The 20,879-nt window shown below is 36.9% G+C and overlaps 1 protein-coding gene across 1 annotated transcript; it reads right to left on the reverse strand.

Moving 5' to 3' along the window:
- Positions 1–2,005: 2,005 nt before the first annotated feature.
- LOC132300593 (mitogen-activated protein kinase kinase kinase 5-like) lies at positions 2,006–19,981 on the reverse strand. The gene is made up of 11 exons (XM_059797758.1): positions 19,172–19,981; positions 17,689–18,315; positions 17,467–17,554; positions 10,042–10,104; positions 9,793–9,956; positions 9,423–9,498; positions 7,510–7,569; positions 7,304–7,429; positions 2,922–3,131; positions 2,727–2,824; positions 2,006–2,616 (listed from the first exon to the last, which is right to left on the reverse strand). Exons 1-11 carry the CDS (start codon positions 19,654–19,656, stop codon positions 2,562–2,564), a joined length of 2,052 nt encoding a protein of 683 aa, XP_059653741.1. The 5' UTR covers positions 19,657–19,981; the 3' UTR covers positions 2,006–2,561.
- Positions 19,982–20,879: the final 898 nt, after the last annotated feature.

Raw genomic sequence — 20,879 nt, forward strand, 5'->3', positions numbered from 1 at the left:
TGGCTTGAACCCACTTAGGTTGGGTTCAAGTCTAAAGAGGGAGAGAAGAAATCAAAGAATTGAACGAATTGCAAATAGCAGCCCAATGAGGTATTTATAGAAATAGAAATGCCTTTTCAGATTGGGTGTGTCTCTTCATAACTAGACACAACCATTAATATGTGTCTCTTTATCACTAGCCACAACCATTTATATGTGTCTCTACACAACCATTTATATGTGTCTGTTTATCACCAAACACACCAACTGCAATAGGTTGCAATTGTTTACATTGAATAGATTATGTCTATTAGTTTTGAGTTGCATATATTCATCCCACAACTAACCAGTGATCACACATGTTCAGTCCAAGACATCTATTGATGACTGATGAAGCAATTTTCACTCACAAATTCTAACATTGAGAGAATAAAGGAGGAGGAAAAAAAAGGGCGAAGACTTGCCATCCTTCTTTCTTAGAGACCCTTTTATTTACAAAGCCACCCGTGCGGGTTCAAAACTCCCTCTCTCTCTCTAGATGGGATGTTTGTATTTATGTTTTGGGAGACTGAAAGTGAGTGAATTAGGAGTAGTGCGCCTTGTATGCCACGTTATTTCCAATAACAATGCATCATTTCAAAAAAAAAAAGTTAGTTCACCTACTTATAAAATTGCTAAAACCAGATAATATTATTTGATTGGGTAAGTATACTAATGACATGACGGCACACCCAATTAATTGTGAATTGGAGAGGATAATGCGATTGATGTCACGTGATTGGTATTGTGTGGTTGGTTTGGCTTGCCTACAAAAGATGTGAAATCAGTAAACTTTTAAATGGATTAGACTTTGCTTTGACCACCTAATTATGGATTTGGAAAATGATACTTAGGCCTATTTGATAGGCCTACTTGTTAAAGTGAATTAATTTAGGCTATTAGTCGCTTGAAGTGGGACCTAAAACAAGGTCTCACTTCAGGCCATCAATAAGCTTAATTGTTTCACTTTGATAAATAAACTTAATAAGTTGGGCTGAATATAATTAATTCACATGTAAGGAATTAAGTCTCAAGCATTCCATCACTTATCTTATATCCAAGACCATGTTTAGTTAATGTTTAATTTTTGTTTGAACTTGACTAGAAGAGTTGATTATTATTATTATTATTATTATTATTATTTTGGATAATTTTCTGAAAACAAGAGAGGATCTTGAACCTGATCTATAAGATCCAAATGGATTTTTAGTTTTAATGGATTTTATTATTATTATTATTATTATGATTATTATTATTATTAAGAGCATGAAATCTTTTTCTTAATAGTTGGATCAGGGATTTATTAAAAGATATAAACTTTTCAAACTTTAATAATATATTAAATCCAGTCGTTAGTTAATAAACATTACTCATGGGACAGTGCTCTAATAGTGAGATAGCTCTTTTGATGGACTTCTCTAGTATAATTTGAGTAATGCAATTAAAAGAACTCCATCAAGAGACGTGATTAAAAGAGCTCTAATCCCATTGACCGTTAGTTTAAAACTTTAAATGTTTGAGCAATACTTCTAAGAGAGGAGAGCTCCCTCACGAGTAGAGCCGTAAGCTATATTCATATTTAACTGAATTGAGACAGTTATTTGAGATATGTGAAAGAACATATACGAGCTCGGTTCCTCGTGCTGCAATATAACACAGATGTTCGAGATGTGAAAGAACACATACGAGCTCGGTTCCTCGTGCTACAATATAACAAAAATGTTGAACCGCATCAGACAGCTCCCACCCAACACTCACACTGTACAGATCAAAACACTCTTCAATACATAGTCAAGAAGCAGATCCAACTATGCCCAACACAACATTATAACTCACTAATCAAAATGCCGTAACAAGGAGTGTAACTTAGTGTCTTCACCTTCGAAAATAGGACTATGGTTCAAATTCCCATAAGAGCACAAGGTATGAAATAGAATGATCGGACAAATTAGCCAAAAACACTCTTGACGCAGAGCACAACAATACAAAATTGAAAGTTCCAACTGAAATAACTAATATGAAGCTGCCACATTGAGTTCCTCTGTAAATTGAAAAGAAAATGACTGACAAATAACTGGATAAATTCAATTTTCTGATATCTACAATTCCCCAATCCTACATGAAAGAACTTCTGTAATTGCCAAAGCTCTAATTTAGTGAATAATATACAAAAAACTGCTTCTAGATCACCAGTCCAAGGATATTTTCCAGAACAAAGTAGCCTCACATCTTCACAAAGTGTCAACAATAAAGTTGAGATGGCTGCAACTCCCTATGGCTGCAAGTCACCTGATAGAGCATCCACGAAGATATGTGGAACATTTACTGAATCGAGCCACTTTAATAGAAACCCATATCATAATAGAAGCGGTATTTCACTTTTGACAAGTTATCACAATAAATGGATCTTTGTCGCGCACACTGTTTGATAGAGCTGGGAGCATTTGCAGAAGGCCTAGGATGATACATACTGAGACCCAAGTGAGGTGGGGATGGACTAGGATGGGCCTCAAGAGGAGGAGGAGACTGACGTGGAACCACTGTTAAGTCGGGAGTTTCATGCTGAGATTGTTGGCCAGCTGCACGGGATAAATGAAGCTGGAGAAGGCAATCATACAAGAGTAAAGTATTACTATCTATCTGAGATAATGAGTGGTACCATGATGAGTTGGAAAGGGAAAGGAATAAATGCAGAAAGAAACTCTTACTTGTTCCCAGGCTTTCCATTTATGGCAGGTGCTTTTGGAGATACTGGCACCTGATCAAGTTTATGACTAGAATGCTCTTGTGGAGTATGTGCTCTATCCTGTTGAAATTATGTGTTATAGTTCAAATTCACTATAATTTAGCGGGGGGAGAGAGAGAGAGAGAAATCCATGCAGTACATCAAGACTATGACTTACAGTCAATTTCATCCCACTAAGAGCCCGGGTGAAAGATGGAATATCAAGCACCTGTGAATTTTTTATGAATCGATGTTCTAGTAGCATGCTAGCTGAAGGCCTCTCTGCCGGATTCCTACAAAAACAACAACGTAAAAAATCTTTGCCCTCACATGACAATGTTTGAGGTATGGTTGGGGTTTCTCTTGTAACCTTGAACATGGCTGCAGCCTGCATTATAGAAGGAAATGTAACCAGTTTAGCAGATAAACAGAGGAAATTAATATGGTAATAAATGAGTCCAACCAGATTCAACCTTGACCAAATTAAGCTCCGCCAGAGCTGCAAATAAACCTTATTAAATGCAAAAGCAAAAAGTTGGGTATAAATTATGATGCACTGAATCCACACAACAGATAGCATCATGTGGCAAAAGAAAGATTTGTTGGCAAGCAGCCAAACTTCAAGTCGTACTTGCAGACAGACTACATGGCATGTCACCATATCCAGTGAAACTCAAATAGGCCACACATGAATTGCTGCATAAGTTTGTGCTAGTGCTTTATTGGGTCTTTGGTGAAAGTGAATCCCAGTGGGAGAAACCCTGTCAGGCTATTACTGTTGCGCATGAAGCGTGATAGAAGAGAGGAGTGGGGAATATACCTTAAATGATGAGAAATAATTCTAAACCAGTTCAAAGTGATGGACAATGACTTTTTCCAGACTAGTCACTTTCCAAGAAATCAACAAAATGTACCAGCCATATCCATATAGTTGAATGCAAATTCTACAATAATATCATTAACTAATTGTGATCCTTTCAACAAGGCTCTTTGGGGAAGTGGCCTTGGAGGTTTGGAGTTGACAGGGATAGGCTTTGGAGGAGAGCTATCTCTCAGAGATTTGGAGAGGAGCAGGGTGCGCAGTGCTGTCTTGAGGTGAGGATTCCAGGTGGGGTGGGTGTTTGGAATTCATAAGGAAAGTGTGGGATGAATTCTCTAAACACATCAGGTTCAGGGCTCGAGGAGGATCTTTTATCCGGTTCTGGGAGGACAGATTATGTGGGTACCATGCGTTGGCGTGTGTTTTCCCCAGACTCTTCAGGATTGCCATGGATAGGCATGCTTTGGTTGCCGACTGCTATCACTTTGATGGTGGGAGGACGACTCGGGATGTGCGTTTTGTGAGATAACGTTCTTAATTTTTGGCATTGTTGTACTGCTAGGAGGTGACTGCAGGTGAGGCAGATTCCTTGGTTTGGACCCTTTCTTCTCCAGGGAGGTTCGATGTTTGCTCCTTTTATGGGAGGCTTTCTGATGATCCAAGGGCTGCATTCCCCTGGAAGGCGGTGTGGTGCACCAAGGTCCCCCTTTAGGTGGCATTCTTTTGCTGGATGGTTGTTTTGGGGAAGATTCTGACTCTTGACAATTTGAGGAGGAGACAGGTTGTGGTCAACTGGTGCTGTATGTGCAAGAGGAACGAGAAGATGGTTGATCATCTTTTGTTGCATTGCCCGGTTGCTAGGGACAGTTGGGGCTTGCTCTTGTCTTTGTTTGGGGTTTCTTGGGTCATGCATTGAACCTCTTTTGGCTTGATTGAGGCTTGGAGATGATTTATAAAGGGATCCCAAGCCCGTGACTCTTGGAGGCATAGTTGTTAAAGGCTCAAGGCGCACAAAAGCGCAAAGGCCTCCAGGAGCCTGAGGCGCAAGGCGAGGCGCGCGCCTGACTGAAGCAAGGCGCACGTTGAAAAAAAAAAAAAAAACACTCACCCAATAAAGATTCAATAGTATATATAAAGATGCAAAAGTTAACTAAATCAATTACTTAAGTTCAATATTCAACATAAAGATGCCACAGCGAACTAAATCAAGTACAATAAAAATGAAATGTTGAATAAAAAAAATTGAGATTGAATATTACTCTCACTTTTGATTTCAAGCATTGTTGCAAAGTAAAATTAAGTAGTCTACTACTCTATTGTGAAACTTCCTAAACTTTCAAATACACACAGTCAAACTTTAAATTTTAAAAACCAATTATGGGACATCCAATGATTTATGTATAGTACCATTTATGTTGGAGGTCATAGAGAGGCAGTATAAAAATTGAGATTGATTCTAATAAATTAATAATTAAACAACCAGTTTCAGAGAAGACAATTTTTTTTTTTTTTTTTTTCCTGAATTAAGAGAAGACAATTTTGGAAAACAAAAAGTAATTGAAGCCAGTTATTTTTAATTAACATAAAATTAGTATTTTTAATAAGAAAATCAAGCAAAAGAAAAGGAGTAAAAGAAAAGGCCAGTTATAAAAGGGTCTCTTGAATTTTGCTTCTGAAGAGACGTGGCAGTAAAAGAAAAGGCTAAGGGAAGTTATGTAACTTATGTCTCTACGTGGCAGCAAAAGAAAAGGAGGAGGAAAAGGTTGAAGTTGAAAAAAGAGAGAGAAAAGAAGATTATTCTGCCGAGAAAAGAAGAGAGAGAAGAAGAAGAAGAAGAAGAAGAAGAAGAAGAAGAAAAGAGAAAAAGAGAGAGAAAAAAAGAGAGAGAAGAAGAAGAAGAAGAAGAATAAGAGAGAAAAAGAGAGAAAAAAAAAAAGAGAGAGAGAAAAAAAGAGAGAGAGAAGAAGAAGAAGAAGAAGAAGAAGAAGAAGAAGAGAAAAAGAGAGAGAGAAGAAGAAGAAGAAGAAGAAGAAGAAGAAGAGAAAAAGAGAGAGAGAAGAAGATCTGAAGAAGAAGAAGAAGGAGAGAAGAAGGAGAAGGACTTACCTGGAAATCGCAAGCTTCCTCTGTCGGCAGAATCGCAAACTTGCAGAATTTTTCTTCAAAGTTTCTCAGCCCCTCTTCGATTCACTTTTACAGTTTCCTTTTTGCTTTTACACTTTCCTTTTTGCTTTTGCTTTTATTCTATTCTTTTTCTTTTTGTAAAGTTGTCAAAACAGTAATAATAACCAAATAATAAGTAATAAACAAATAGCAAATAGTAACAAATAGAAGGAGGCGCGCCTTTTCTACGCCTGGGGCCTCTCGCCTCTTACGTAAAGGCGCACGCCTTGTTTAGCCCAGACGCCTTAAGTCACTCAAGGCGACAAGATGGCGCCTGGAGGCGCCTTGCGCCTCAGGCGTGCGCCTACGGCGCCTTTAACAACCATGCTTGGAGGGTGGCACCCTTGTGCCTTTGGTGGTGTCTTTGGAAAGAACATAGTAGGAGATCCTTCGACGTCAAGGAGACTCCTATAGGGGTGTTGAGTTTGTCTTTCCTCAATTCTCATTTTTGTTGGGTTGCTGGGAGGAATTGTAAATGTATGGGGGAGATAGTTGATTTTTTGGACATTCAGAGAGCTTAGGGGCCTTTTCAGGCTCTTTTTTTTTTGGTTGGGGGGGGGGGGGGAGGCTTCTAATACAATCTTACTTATAAAAAATAAAAATAAAAACTAATTGTGATCCTCATCCAACAACAAAGATTGATTTATAATTGTGATCCCTCATCCAATAGCAAAGACTGATTTCTATTCCAGATTAGTTATCTTCTTCTGAAATAAACAGAACCCAAGTTTTACTAGATGTCCTACTGAAGTAACAATTTACAGCAAATTAAGTTCTGATTCCATCACTGTTTCACTTTGGTTTAATACCTCTACAGTAATACTATAAAATGGAAAGTTTATGTCTAACAATATTCATTCTTTACATCAAAGACTTGAGTACTTATGAAATATTTCCGTTTTGTTTCTTCTTTTCCTAATATTTTTCTATGGTATCCAGATTTTGCTTCTAGCAGTCATCTGTTCTTAAGCATCACTACAGTTTTGTTGGCGTATTTTTAACCTCACGTGCTTCGGTCTTTTTGGATGTTTTGTATCCAAGCTTCTTCATCTGCCACATCTTTCCTATTTTGAGATTGTTTAATGTGATCAATCACTTTTCCTTCCTGCTTCGAGAGACTATTTCAAAACACATCCAAAAACAGATTTATAAGAGCATATAGGTACATAGCATGCATATTTATTTTTTCATCATCTCACATCTTGCATTCGATAGTGATTTATTATTCAGGAGTTTCGAATTTTGATTTCATATACTAATTTTATATATAAGACAAGATTTTCTTACTATTGTTATATTTTCCGCTGGTATTGGAAACGTGTCATCAGGTTATAAAGCATAGTTTCTAAATCATAAAGCAACGAAAAGAAAAAGACAATTACAAAGAACATAAATGGTAGGCAAGACAAAACTTTGGTGTTCTAGTGTGAAAAGAACATGGAGAAGGCAATCACAGCAATTTTGATGACATTTATGTACAGTTTTCTTGTGCACTTGCATAAAGTTTGCATATTGACAGATCCAATATCGGACAGGTCATGATGAATACAGCACATCAACTAAGACTAAATGCTTACCCCTTCATATTCACTCCAAGGAGGTTTCCCTTCCAGCATTTCAATAATTGTACAACCCAAACTCCAAATATCAACAGCTAGAGCAAGATCAGAATTAGCATCTTTCTGTGTCGCAGGCTGCAAGAGCTGCGGGATAAAAAATGATGTCAGTACAGGAAGGCAGGGAGATGATTTCATAAAAATTTGGTGTCACAGCAAGAATGAACCTCAGGAGCCATCCAGTATGGACTTCCTTTTAAAGACAGATAAGCTGTTTGTCCGCTAAGCTGCATAGAAAGCCAGATTTTTTTTTCCAAACAAAAAAAATTAAATTATGACAGACTAAGAATCAATACATGACAAAATATGAATCAATACAACGATATGATGGCAACGATAAACCACAATAATGATCAAAATAAATAAATTCAAAAACCATGAAACAAAGTTGATCATGACTAATTATATGCTACTTATCAGTTTGTTTGCAAATTGCTGATGAGGTGTTAACACAATTTCCCTCAATTCAGGCTCACTCATCCACTTTATATTTAACAACTAAGAAGCACAGACACTTCTATGAGGTGACGTGTCCGTGTCCGACATCAACACTCCATGGACACGCCTAGACACATAAGAACATACATCAAAGTGTTAAACCTCTAAGGAATAAAAACGTAACTATAATGACATGATCGGATAGTTATATCATATATAACATAACATATTCCTTTTTATATTCAAATAGCGTCTTCTTTTTTTTTTTTTGATAAGATTTTTATAAAAGGCAACCAAAATCGACACTATAGCTTTAAGCTATCCAAAAAATCCAAAAGACAATCCATTGAATTACAATACCGCCCATTTACCCAAAAGAATAAAGAAGTAAGAATAAGGAGAAAATAAGAGCAAACAATAGTTGCTGCAATTCTATTAAGAATAATACTGATCACCCCTCTCCAATACCATAGCCACCCTTTATACAATGTCTCCTACCAATCCTAGTTGTAATTGGCTTTAGTACAATAAAGGAAAGTAATTAAAAAATCAAAAAAAATATATAAATCAGTGAAGTTTCCGAAAAACACTACATGGAAAGTTTCCAAAAATCAGAACATTGAAAGCTTCCAAATCAGAATGTGGGTAGTTTTCAAAAATCAAAAGGTTAAATGCAGAAAATTAGGGATTCTGTTGGGCCTTCTTTGCATTCCTAGCCCTCTTTGGGTGCTCCCATGTCCCAACGGTTCATAGGGGTGAATCTATAGCTGCCGCTGACTGTGACCCAAAAAAGAAAATCTGGAAAAACAATTTGCAGATCAGATCCCTCAAAACCAACCCAAGGCATGTGGGTGCTTCTGATCTGATAGAATACTCGAAATAATTTAAATCCTTGCTAGACTATGATAAGATAATTTGACTAGGTGTTTGTTTGATGCATCTAAATGGTAATAGTGCACTAAACTCAGTGATAAAGTAGTGTAATGTAGATCTGCAGAAGTACAGGGATACATAGGAGAGAGTTTGTAGACAGAGAAACAGAGGAAAGAGATTACATATATCATGCTTAGAGATAGACAGACTAACCCAGGTTACCCAGTCCTTTAAAGAGAGAGACCCATTATGAGAGAAAAAAATCAATCCAATTCATAGTAATGGAGTGGCAGATTGGTCCATGTAATTCCTATGACTGTGATGTCCTTTGATTGATAAGGTTAATTTTGTAAATGTGTTGCACATAAGGGTAGTTTAGACATTTATATTATCTACTTGACTTGACTTTAACAGGCCTGACGGTCAACTCACAACAGGGGTGGTCAGGGTTAAGTCAACCATACGGAGGTTGACCATGGTATTTTAGAAACTTTAATTCGTGGATAATAAAAGAAAACCTCAGGGTTAGTAAGGATAATTTACCCTATAAATAAAGAAATAGGAAAGCAAAAAGAATCAAATCCAAAGTCAGTATGCTTGACAACCGTGCATATAAATCCCTGATCTTTATTTATAAGGCACACCATAGAAGATACCACAATTCTGTTGAATTTATATGCATGGCTTATGTATGGTATTCTATATCAGATGTATGGTTTTTTAAGAATGTTTTTGCTTGTCTGGATGTTAAAAAAAGTTCGGAACTCACATGTTTAGCCATCCCAAAGTCAGCAAGCTTGACGACCCCAAATGCATCAACAAGCAAATTAGCCCCTTTAATGTCCCTATAAAAAGTATCACATTGTTAAACTTGCCAAGCCAGAACTGATACTCCCATACTCCAGATAGAATATGGAAAATAATATAATACGGAGTACAAAATATCCAAACAGAAGCAACATAGATGTGTAGGCCTTTCACCAATAGAATCTGTCCATCTGCAGTTAAATATGAAAGAAATTTAACATGCTTCAATGTTATATCCTAATTTGTTACTCTAAGGATACTCTATGAGAGATTTGAGTTAAACTTATTCGAGTAAAATTAATTCCATCACATGATCAAAGATGTGTAGTTACCTGTGTATTGTCTTTGTGCTATGTAAGTAGGCCAACCCGGAGAGAATATGACGAGTAAAATTGCGTACAACACTTTCTGTTATTGCTCCACAATGGTCACGGATGTATTTATTAATAGGACCAGGATGAACATACTCTAGATATATGTGAAATTTGTTCTTAACCTGCATGTACATAAACCAAGGGTGTCTAGAAGAACATTGGGGTATAAATATAGGAACCATAATATGCAACAGGGAAATTACTCACAATTTCACTGCCGTAATACTGCACAATATTTGGATGCTTTAGCTGACTGAGGAGTTTAATTTCCTGCCAAGTTGGAAAAAAGTAATAGCTACAGCAAATTAATAATAGTTAAACCAAAAAAAAAAAAATCTGAATTAGAGTAGATAAATACAAGTAAATCCAGCTGAGAAATCCATGTAACCCAAATTCATGTATATTCTCAATGAACTAATGCCAAACTACTTTATTATGAGTTCTGTTGTACAGTATTGTATAAGTTGTCATACATGTACAGTTAGACTACATTGTAAGTAGCCACCTTCACCTACCCCACATTACCATATATAGCATTACCATGCATAAGGTTTACTTGTCTTCCATCTCCTATATAAACATCATTGTATTATTGTATTATTCACTCAATAAAATATATGCTTTCATATATTCTCTCTCTCTCTCTCTCCATGGTATCAAAGCAAAAATTGATTCCTCTATAAATAAAAAAAAATTCAATCTTATTCAGACTCCGATCTCGACTCCATCTCGGCTTTCTCTTAGCAATCTCTTCTCGATGATCTCAGTTCTCATCTAGGCAACCTCTCTCGGATCCCTCCTCGACAATTTCTCTCAGGTTCATCTTGGCTTGATTTTGGTTCTCTCATCTTGGCTCCCTCTCCCTACTATATCTCATTTGTTCGGCCGCCCTCATTATGGATACCAAGGACTCATCTTCTTGGGTCACTCAGCAGCACCAAATTGAAAGGCTCAAACTACCTTCGATGGTCGCAAGACGTATAGGTGTTCTTACGGGCTTGAGGAAAACTATCATATCTTCAATCAACCAAACCCACCACTGATGAAAACATTATGGAGATTTGGGAGAAAGAAGATGCTAAGATTATGACTTGGTTATGGAATAGCTTGGAACCTGAGATCTTCAACAACGTGTCATTCCTAGAATCTGCCAAAAATATCTGGGAAAATCTCAAGGACGTGTATTCTTCAGATAAGAATATTTCTCGTATTTATCAGTTGTACCAGGACATTTTTAATCTCTAGGAGATCGTTCTGTTGAAGATTATTACTTAGAACTAAAGGATATGTGGGAAGAATTGAAATGTCTGCCAACCATTGACTAGAGACATAGAAAAACATAAAGGGCACAGTGAGGAATTTCGGGTGGCGAAATTTTTATTTGAACTTAAACCAGAAATTGCTCCGATCAATTCGTAGATTTTGTCTGGCAAGGAGATGCCTACAGCTAGTGAGACTTTTGCTTGAGTTTGGAGAGCATTTATTCATGCCCTTGTGATTAAACCAATCTACTCTTATTGTTCCAGTTGAGTAACATGATACTTTCCGTGGAGGACGAGGGACAGAGGTCCTACCAACCCAGGCCGTGATACTCGTGGCGGCAAAGCGGGTCGCGGCAGCAAGGAGTATACTAATTGTGGCTGAAACAATCACTCTGTTGACTTCTGTTGTCTTCATGGCAAGCCAGCTTGGGCTAATCAGGCTTTAGTTCAAGAGGAGACTACTCCCAGTCCAACGAATGAACAAGTAGTTATCTCCAAAGCCGAGTATGATTCTCTGGTAAAGTGTGAGCACGCAAATCAGCCCTCCTCTTCCACCTCTACTATTGTTACTTCAGGTAATACCTGTGTCTGTGCTTCATATTTATGCACCTTGGATCATTGATTCAGGGGCATCTGATCACATGACAACATCTCTTATTTTCGATATTTCTCATGTTTTCTCATCATCAGTTGTTACTATAGCGAATGGAGCCAATTCACCTGTTAATAGAATTGGTACCTTCCACACGCAGTTTTATACATCCCTCAATTTTCATTCAATTTATTGTCAGTTCGCAAAATCATATCAGATTTAAATTGCTTAATTATTTTTTCTTCTTCCCGTTGTGTCTTTCAAGATCTTAAGACGAAAAAGACGATTGGTGGGAGGTTTGAGAAGGATGGTCTTTACTACTTCCAGCCAACTCCTGCTCCGACAGCTCTACATACCACTTCCTCATCAACTTATCAGTGGCATTGCCGCCTTGGACATCCCTCTTCAAATAGTGTTCGAGTCATGGTCCCTTCTTTAGTTGATTTTTCTAAGTTTAATAGTACTACTTGCGAACCCAATAAACATCGTCGGGCTATTTTTACTTCTCGTTTTGATAATAAAAGTATTAAACCTTTTGAGTTAGTACGTTCGGATGTTTGGGGACAAGCTCGTACTACTGGTTTATTTGGTACTCGTTATTTTGTGTCATTTATTGATGATTGTTCACATTTAACTTGGGTTTATATTCTTAAAAATATAGCTCAAGAGTTATATGTTTTTCAATCCTTTTATGCTGAAATTCAAACTTAGTTTGATGCAAAATTACTTATTCTTAAAACAGACAATGCCCTTGAATATTAAGTTAATAATTTTTAAAAGTTACCTGAGTTGAGGGGCATTATCCATCAAACATCTCGTGTTGATACCCCTCAACAAAATGGAATTGTTGAACGAAAGAATGGACCACTCCTAGCTATTGCTCGTGCCTTAATAATTCAAATGCATGTTCCAAAACATTTTTGGGCGGATGCAGTTTTGGTTGCTGATTATCTTTTAAACCGCATGCCTTCTGGGATCCTTCAAGGAAAATAACCCTTACAAATGATGTTTCCTAATAAAGATCCTTTTTCCATCCCTCCGAAGGTGTTTGGGTGTGTCTGCTTTGTTCATAATATAAGCCTAGGACAAGACAAACTTGATCCTCGTGCCCATAAATGTAATTTATTAGGTTATTCTCGCACTCAAAAGGGATATAAATGTTATAGTCCAACTCTTCGTAAACAATTTGTGTGTGCAAACGTAACTTTCTTTGATGATGTTCCTTATTATTTCCAGGAAGGCAATCGTTTGGAGGACTCTGTTCTTAAAAGAGTATGCTCTTCCAACTCCAGTTTTTTATTCTGACATCCCACTAGCTCTTCATGTCCATGCTTGTTGCCGGAAAAGAGTAGTTAATTATGTTCTAAAAACTGAAATAGTAAACCCAGCCTTGCCACTTCCACCAGTCACTTCAACGCCTGGAGATTCTTCCATCTCTTTAGACTCTAATCTTGATCAACCTATCGTCGTTCAGAAAGGTAAAAGCTCTTGTACCAATCACCCTATCTCTAATTTTGTATCATATAATAATTTGTCCTCCTTTCAAGATTTTTCTTTGTCGGTATCCTCTATTGCTCTTCCTAAGTCCTACAGAGAAGCACTTTCTCATCCAGGGTAGAGGAAAGCTATGGAAGAAGAAATACATGCTTTAAAATTGAATCATACTTGGGACCTTGTTCCTAAGCCTGCTGATACTCAGGTTGTTGGTTGTCATTAGGTTTTCATTGTTAAACAGAAGCCCAATGGTATTGTTCACCATCTCAAAGCTCGACTTGTTGCTAAAGGCTACACTCAGACTCATGGCCTTGACTCTTTCCTCAACTTTGTCCGTGAGTCGTAGACGTAGGCTCAATACTTTGGCCGAGGTCAAAGTCCATTTCTTTTCTTCTATTTTGTCATCTTGACAGGTTACCCATCAGAACAAAGAGGTTCCTTACAATGGGGAAACTCTTAACCTCTATACCTCCCCTACTTGAGAATCTACTAAGACGTTCTCTCTTATGGCCAAACTGAACTCTGTTCGTATGATTATCTCTTGCAACTAATCTAGAATGGCCACTTCATCAACTTGATTTTAAAAATGCCTTTCTGAACGGTGACCTTACGTGTGTGTGTCATCTTAAGAAGTCTATCTATGGCCTCAAACAGTTCCCTCATGCATGGTTTGATAATTTTAGTAAAGCAATGGTAGCTCATGGTATGACCAGTAGGCTAATCACTCTTTTTTTTTTTTTTTTTTTTAAGAAAACGAAACGTGGTATTATGATTCTTGTGATGTATGTAGACGATATCGTTATCACCGGCAGTGACAAAGATGGAATACAAGTTTTAATCCATCAAGTGAGTTCTACCTTCCTTACTAAGGATTTGGGCAAAGTTCAGTATTTTCTAAGAATTTAGGTGGCTCGGTCGAAGCAAGGCATTAGTCTCTCTCAGCGGAAGTATACTTTTGATCTCTTACAGGATTATCCTGGATATCTTGATTCGAAACCTGTAGCTACAGCCATGGAGACTAATGTATAACAAAAGGTGGATGATGGTGACCCACTCGATGATCCAAAGATATATCGGAGACTTGTAGGTAAACTTATTTACCTCACAATCACTCGTCCAGACATCTCCTATGCAGTTAGTGTTATAAGTTAGTTCATGATCGGTCCTCGAGTACCCCACATGGAGGTAGTTTTACGCATCTTAAAGTATCTCAAGGGTGATCCGGGACGTGGTCTGCTTTATCGATCTTCTGGACATCTTCGGATTGAGGGATACACAGATGTAGATTGGGCCGGTTCTCCTTCTGATCGACGGTCCACCACGGGTTATTGCACCTTCATAGGAGGAAATCTAGTAACTTGGAGGAGTAAGAAACAGTCAATTGTGGCTCGTTCCAGTGCTGAAGCAGAGTATCGTGCCTTGCCACACACTGCCTGTGAACTTACTTGGTTAAAGACTCTTTTACAGGAACTTGGGATTTCAATCCAGTACCCAATTCCTCTCCATTGTGACAATCAGACAACTATTCATATTGCTAGCAATCCAATCTACCATGAGAGGACTAAACACATTGAAGTAGATTGCCATTTCATCCGATCTAAAGTTGACTCGAATAAGATTGTTACACCTTTTGTTCCTTCTGGCAAATAGCTGTCAGACATCCTCACTAAGGCACTTCCAAATAACTCCATTGATTCTATATGTAACAAACTGGGAGTTATTGACATTTACTCTCCAGCTTGAAGAGTGTTTTTTTTTTCCTAGTTGGGACTCACACACACTGCCTCCACTGAAGTTCGAACCCCTGACCTCCCTTTGAAAAGTAGGAGCCTTGTACCGTGTATAGTTACACGTGTATAGTTACACGTGTATAGTTAGATTACATTGTATATTAGGGTTTACTAGTATTTTATATATTCTGTAACCGCCTTCACCTACCCTACATTACCATATATAGCATTACCATGTATAGGGATTACTTGTTCTATTGTATTTTATATATTCTGTAACCGCCTTCTCCTATATAAACACCATTGTATTATTGTATTATTCCCTCAATAAGATATACGTTTTCATATATTCTCTCTCTCTCAACAAGTTCCATATAACAAAAAATTATTCAACCAAATAACTCATATGCATCAAAGAATTCAAAGTCAATAGAATAATAAAGCCACGAACTACTATTTAGAAAAAATCCAATTTATATAAGGATCCATGAAAGTTCCAGTTGTCGTGGCTTAAACAGCAAGATTCTTTATAGTCTGGTCAAGAGTGTGGGGAAACACAACTAACAATTAAGGGTCACATTTAGAAGAAATCACTTGGAATTGATGGAGTGATAAAACACTGCAAGGAGACCTTTTTCTGTTACAAGAATATCTCTAGTTTGTCAATTTTAATTTAGACTAAGCTATTGTCCGTACTTATTCAAAACAAAATCTAGTGAAAGAAGCAATTGGTATAGCACAAATTATACTTCAAGAAAAAGAGAAGTTTGAGAAACAATTTTGCAATCCACCGATTCAAGCATTCATCATCTTGCAATCCAAATATTCAAGCATTCAAAAAGAGGGGACCAGGAGCAGATTCGTAGCTCAGAATGTGAAAAACTCTTCAGCAGATTATGAGCAAATTCTGGTCTAAAATAGATGACTAGAGCTGAAATTTCAAAGAAAAATAATAACCGACACTAGCTTTATTATTATTATTATTATTATTTTATTATTATTATTTTTGGTGGCATGCCACTGACTCTTGCTCAAAAAGTGATTTCCACCACTACAGATTTTCTCCAGTATGGTAATTACCCAACACAGACATACTGAAATTTGAAAACAAACACATACTAATAGCATTTGGTTGGTGGTAAAAAAAATTTAGAAAAGAAAAAAGAACACTTCATATTTGTTATTTTAAGGCAATGTTTTGAGTACTAATGAACATAAGCACAGACCTATCTTGAGTACAAATGTCATTTCCTGAGTTGATTTATAACTTACTCAACTTAGAAAATAAATCAGGCATTAAATTCCTCTCTCAAATCAATTAAATTAAAGTGACCACAATTTCACATGATCCAGGTCCAAAAACCGTGCTAATTAGTAAATTTAGAGTAAATTACATTGACCTCCATGAGGTTTAGCAGAGTTACACAGAAATTACAGTGACATCCCCTAAATACGAAACTTCATAACAATTACCTCCCAGGCTCCCTCTATAAACTATTAGCGTTGTTCAAAAACAGAAATATGATGTCATGAGATGAAAATGTTTAAATTCCAATATTACTTTCATTTAACACAACATATTTACTAAACAAATATTATATTATCTGAGGGAATATTAGTAATATCATAGCTGCCATAAACTCCATTAAAGGGACATCAATAATGGGAGATATTTCCAAACCTCAAGAGAGTCCAATGTAATTTACCTGTAACTTCCTTATGCATACATGGTGTGTGTAACTTTAGTAAGATTATATGTTCACTAAAATACTTTCATAAAAATCAGAGTTAAAATCATAAACCCCCCCTCTACTTTCAAATCGTGCATAAAACCCCCAGTAAAATAATAAATTAAAAAACCCTAAACTAACAAAACTTTTCAAGTTGCCCCCAAACCTGTGACCAACCCATTAAATGAGTTGTGAAATTTCAAATTTGACCCTTGCTATTTAATATTAAATTAAAGTTATAAATATTATTTTAAAATTAAAAGATGCCCCTTTATAATAATATTATTTAATGTTTGATGCATTGTTATCTTACTAGTGATCGATGACCCATTTCTCACCCCCAGTATTATTTTTGTAATTTTAATAAATAGGAAGGTCTCTATTATTTCTACTCTTTTTTGTTGGGTTTCAGGGAGAGATTATAGATCTACGGAGGAAATTATTGTTTTTTTGGCCTCTTTGAAGGTCTAAGGTGGCCTTTGGCCCTTTTGTTTCTTTGGGTTCCGCTCCCCTTTTGAGCTTTTTTAATATATTCTTACTTATCAAAAAAAAAAAAAAAAATAGGAAGGTCAAATTTGACATTTCACAACCCATTTAATGGGTTGATCATGGGCTTTGGGGTAACTTGATAAGTTTTGTTAGTTCAGAGGTTTTTTTTTAATTCTACTGGAGGTTTTATGTATGATTTGTTTTTTGATTTTAACCCTAAAAATCAAGAAAAATGGTTGACCATGTTAGAGAATGTAATATAGATATATACTTATATTAAAAAAAAAAAGAATGTAATATAGATGCATATAGTGTTACAAATATTGGTATACAACCTGCTGTAATTGCGTTATACACTCTGCAGATTTTGGGTCATCCTGCAATATCTCAACTTCTTTCATTGCACATAAGGCTCCAGTTTCCCTGTTGAAGAGAACAACATTATCACCAAGGGTTGTAGCCAAGTATCACCTCCTCAACCTCCCAAAGTGTGGGGTGAGGGTTCAAGTCCCCATAAGAAAGAACTAGCATAAGAAAGATATGGAACTTTAACACACCTGTTGGTGGCAACATAAACACTTCCAGATGTACCACGCCCAATAAGCTTTCCTTTTTTCCATTGACATTTCATCGGCATCAATTCTGGCTTAGCTGTAACTTGGGAAACAGTAGCAGGCTGGGAAGGAGAGGCAGCACCTGGAGGAAGAGGTAAGGGGTGGACATGGGCCTGAGCATTACTTTCACGTGGTGCTGTCGAGGACTCGAGGGATAACTTGTTATGCAATGGTGATGCAGGCCCAGTAGGAGTAGGACTTCTGGTGTTTCGGCAGGGACTTAGGCTTGGACTGTGGAGAGGTGAATTATCAACACTAAATGCAGTTATCTCAGGGTACATTTGATTAGGACACCCTAGACCCAGAATCATATCTAAAGGAGGCATCTCAGGTGCAGACCAGACTTGAATTACTTGAGGAGACATGTGATAATATGCAAAAATATCTCCGTTACTTATCTGTGGGCTGAGTGCAGGACTCGAAATGGGGCTAGTGGGATTACCAATAGGAACGGTAGAGCATGAACTGTCTTGATTCCTTCCCAAGCCATTCAGTTCTTGAGGAACCTTCCTAGATGACTGAGTTTCAGCACGCTCCATATTCTTTTGGGTGTCCTGGGAAACTAACCTACTGAAATTGGACAATATGCAAACATGGAGTAGAGTCAGCATAATGCAGGAAGTACAGGACATCTCAATGCAAAATCAATACATGAGGACCTAAGAAAAGCCCTGCACTAATGCACTTCAATAGTTAGCAATAAAATATGCAACCAAGTTTTCCATTGCTAGCTAACCAAATATTTCAAAGCATGATAAAGAACACACAGTTCAAATGAAGTGAACCCTTGTATCCTTAACGCCTAATGTACTGAAAATCTGGAGGATTAACATAGTGTTATGGATTGTTCATCCACTGTATCAATAAGCTTCTCAAGAAACTTAATTATATTTAATCTAATGTTCTTGGAGGCGCCATACCAGAGATATGATCCTTTGAAAAATAGCAAATAGCAAATAACAAATAAAAAAAAATACAAATAATAAAAAAATAAAAATCTGGATGTAGAGGCAGAATTATGGAAAATCATACAAATAATAATACAGTAATAAAAAGAAACAATAATTTGTTTTTCAAGAAACCAAGTCCAGTTGTATATGCTACAGATGTATGGATCTCCACACAGAAAGCAATTCAAATTTTTTGGCATAGAATGAGATGATGAAAAGTACTGCATCTCTCATATCTTCATCTGCTTCTTTGTTTGCGCGTGGTAATACAAATATTAACCAATACATTTGCACACAAAATATAAAAATTTAAAGCACTCTCAAAAAAAAAAAAAAAACAGATATATTGTCTGACAAATGAATAGATTAATGGAAACTAATAATAGGGTATGTTCATGTTCATTCCACGATGCTACATGAACATCCAAATACGACACACATAAAATCCGTATTGGAGTCAATTTTGAAACTCTTACCTCTCAGATGCAGAACTCGACGTGACTCCATCTCCGTTCCCCCTCCCGTTCCCGGTCAATCCATCAGCTCTTTCTCTCTCCTCTCCGCCTCTCGACGGCCCCTCCTTCCGCGACCGCAAAGGAACATTGCCCGCATTAGAATTCAAATGTGAATTTGAAGTTGAAGTTGAAGCCGAGGAGGCGTCACTGCGGAGCAACACGGCCAATTCCGGGAGGGGCAGAGGCTGCGGCTCCGCAGCCGACGGCGACCGACGCGAGGGAAAGTGGTCTCTAGCGCTGTGTGAGCGACAGAGACTAGAAGAAGGCTCGGCGGCAACGCCAATGTCGTCGTCCGTGAGCTGCCAGAGCTTCCTGGCCCGCGCGAGGCGGCGCCGGTACGAGGAGCGGAGACCACGGAGGCCCCTGACGACCCTGTGGTGGGGGCTATCGGTGGAGTGTCGTTTGGAGGACGATGACCGAGAGAAAGCGTTTTGTAGCCAATGCATTGGAGATTCGGCTGAGATGCATCTTACGGTGGCGATGAATCAAACGACAATGGTGGTGGTGGTGGGGGTGGTGGTGAAGAGATAATTTGATAGGGTCCGATTTAGGCCCTCAGAACCGTTTGATTGGAAGAATACGAGGCCATTGTTGTTGATGTTGATGATCATTCACATTCAGAAACAAACCCTAACAATGGAGGAGATCGGAGGGACTGGTTTCACTTTCTCTCTCCTCTGTAACGCTGTTTTACCCGAAACAGGGAGGGAGGTTGTCCCCGTCTTGAGGTCAAAAACTCACATCCCTTATAGCAGACCCCCCCTCTCTCTCCCCTCTTTCTCTCTCTATAAATTTATGTAATTTATAAGTAAACTGGATTTTTTTTTTTTTTTTTTTTTTTTTTTTTGAGTAAATTGTTATTATTATCTTTTATAATTTAATTATTCATTTATTTATTAGGGATGTGACTGATGTTCATCATATTCTTGGGTTTTGTCTCAAAAAGTTTCTCTATTTTAATGAATTTCCAAAAAGAAAAAAAGAAAAGAAAAAGGAGACTGACAAAAAAACAAACAAATAAATGTATGTGAGATTTATCTTGAATTGAATAGATTTTTAAATTATAACAATCAAATTATAATTCAATTTTTTTTTTATGATTTTATTTCTGATTATCTTAATCTGGATTTGAATTTTAATTATTATAAAATACTTATCCGATTGTTATGAAGAAAATTAATTCTAAATCAAATGGGATTTTCAAATTAACTGCATTCAAATTCAGTATAAAGTTTTTCTTATTTTATTTAACATTTTTATTTTTAATATTATCACGATATATATATATATAAATGTAAAATGTGCCTTTCATTTTGAAATTACAGACCAACTCAGTTTCGTTGAAGAAACAGCAGTGAATAACTAAAACTATAATTAAGTTAGTTTTGAAATTCCTTATTTGGATAAAAGATGAGGGCATTTGATAGCATAAATACCGTTAGAGGTTTGGATGAATTAATCCTCAAATAGATATATATATATATATATATATATATATATATATTTTAAATGATTACCAAAATTTAAAATCAAACCCAAGATTATGTAAAACAAAAATTAGACTCTATTATTTTGTTTTGTCCAATTGAACGTATTTTTGACAAATTTTTAGATTTTGTTTGGAACCAAATTCTTTCAGGCTCTATTTGGTTGGATGGAAACTTTAGAA

Source organism: Cornus florida, unplaced genomic scaffold, assembly GCF_030987335.1.
Source record: "Cornus florida cultivar Cherokee Brave unplaced genomic scaffold, ASM3098733v1 CherokeeBrave_3.0.0_Hap2_Chr03, whole genome shotgun sequence".
NCBI classification, from domain to species: Eukaryota; Viridiplantae; Streptophyta; class Magnoliopsida; order Cornales; family Cornaceae; genus Cornus; species Cornus florida.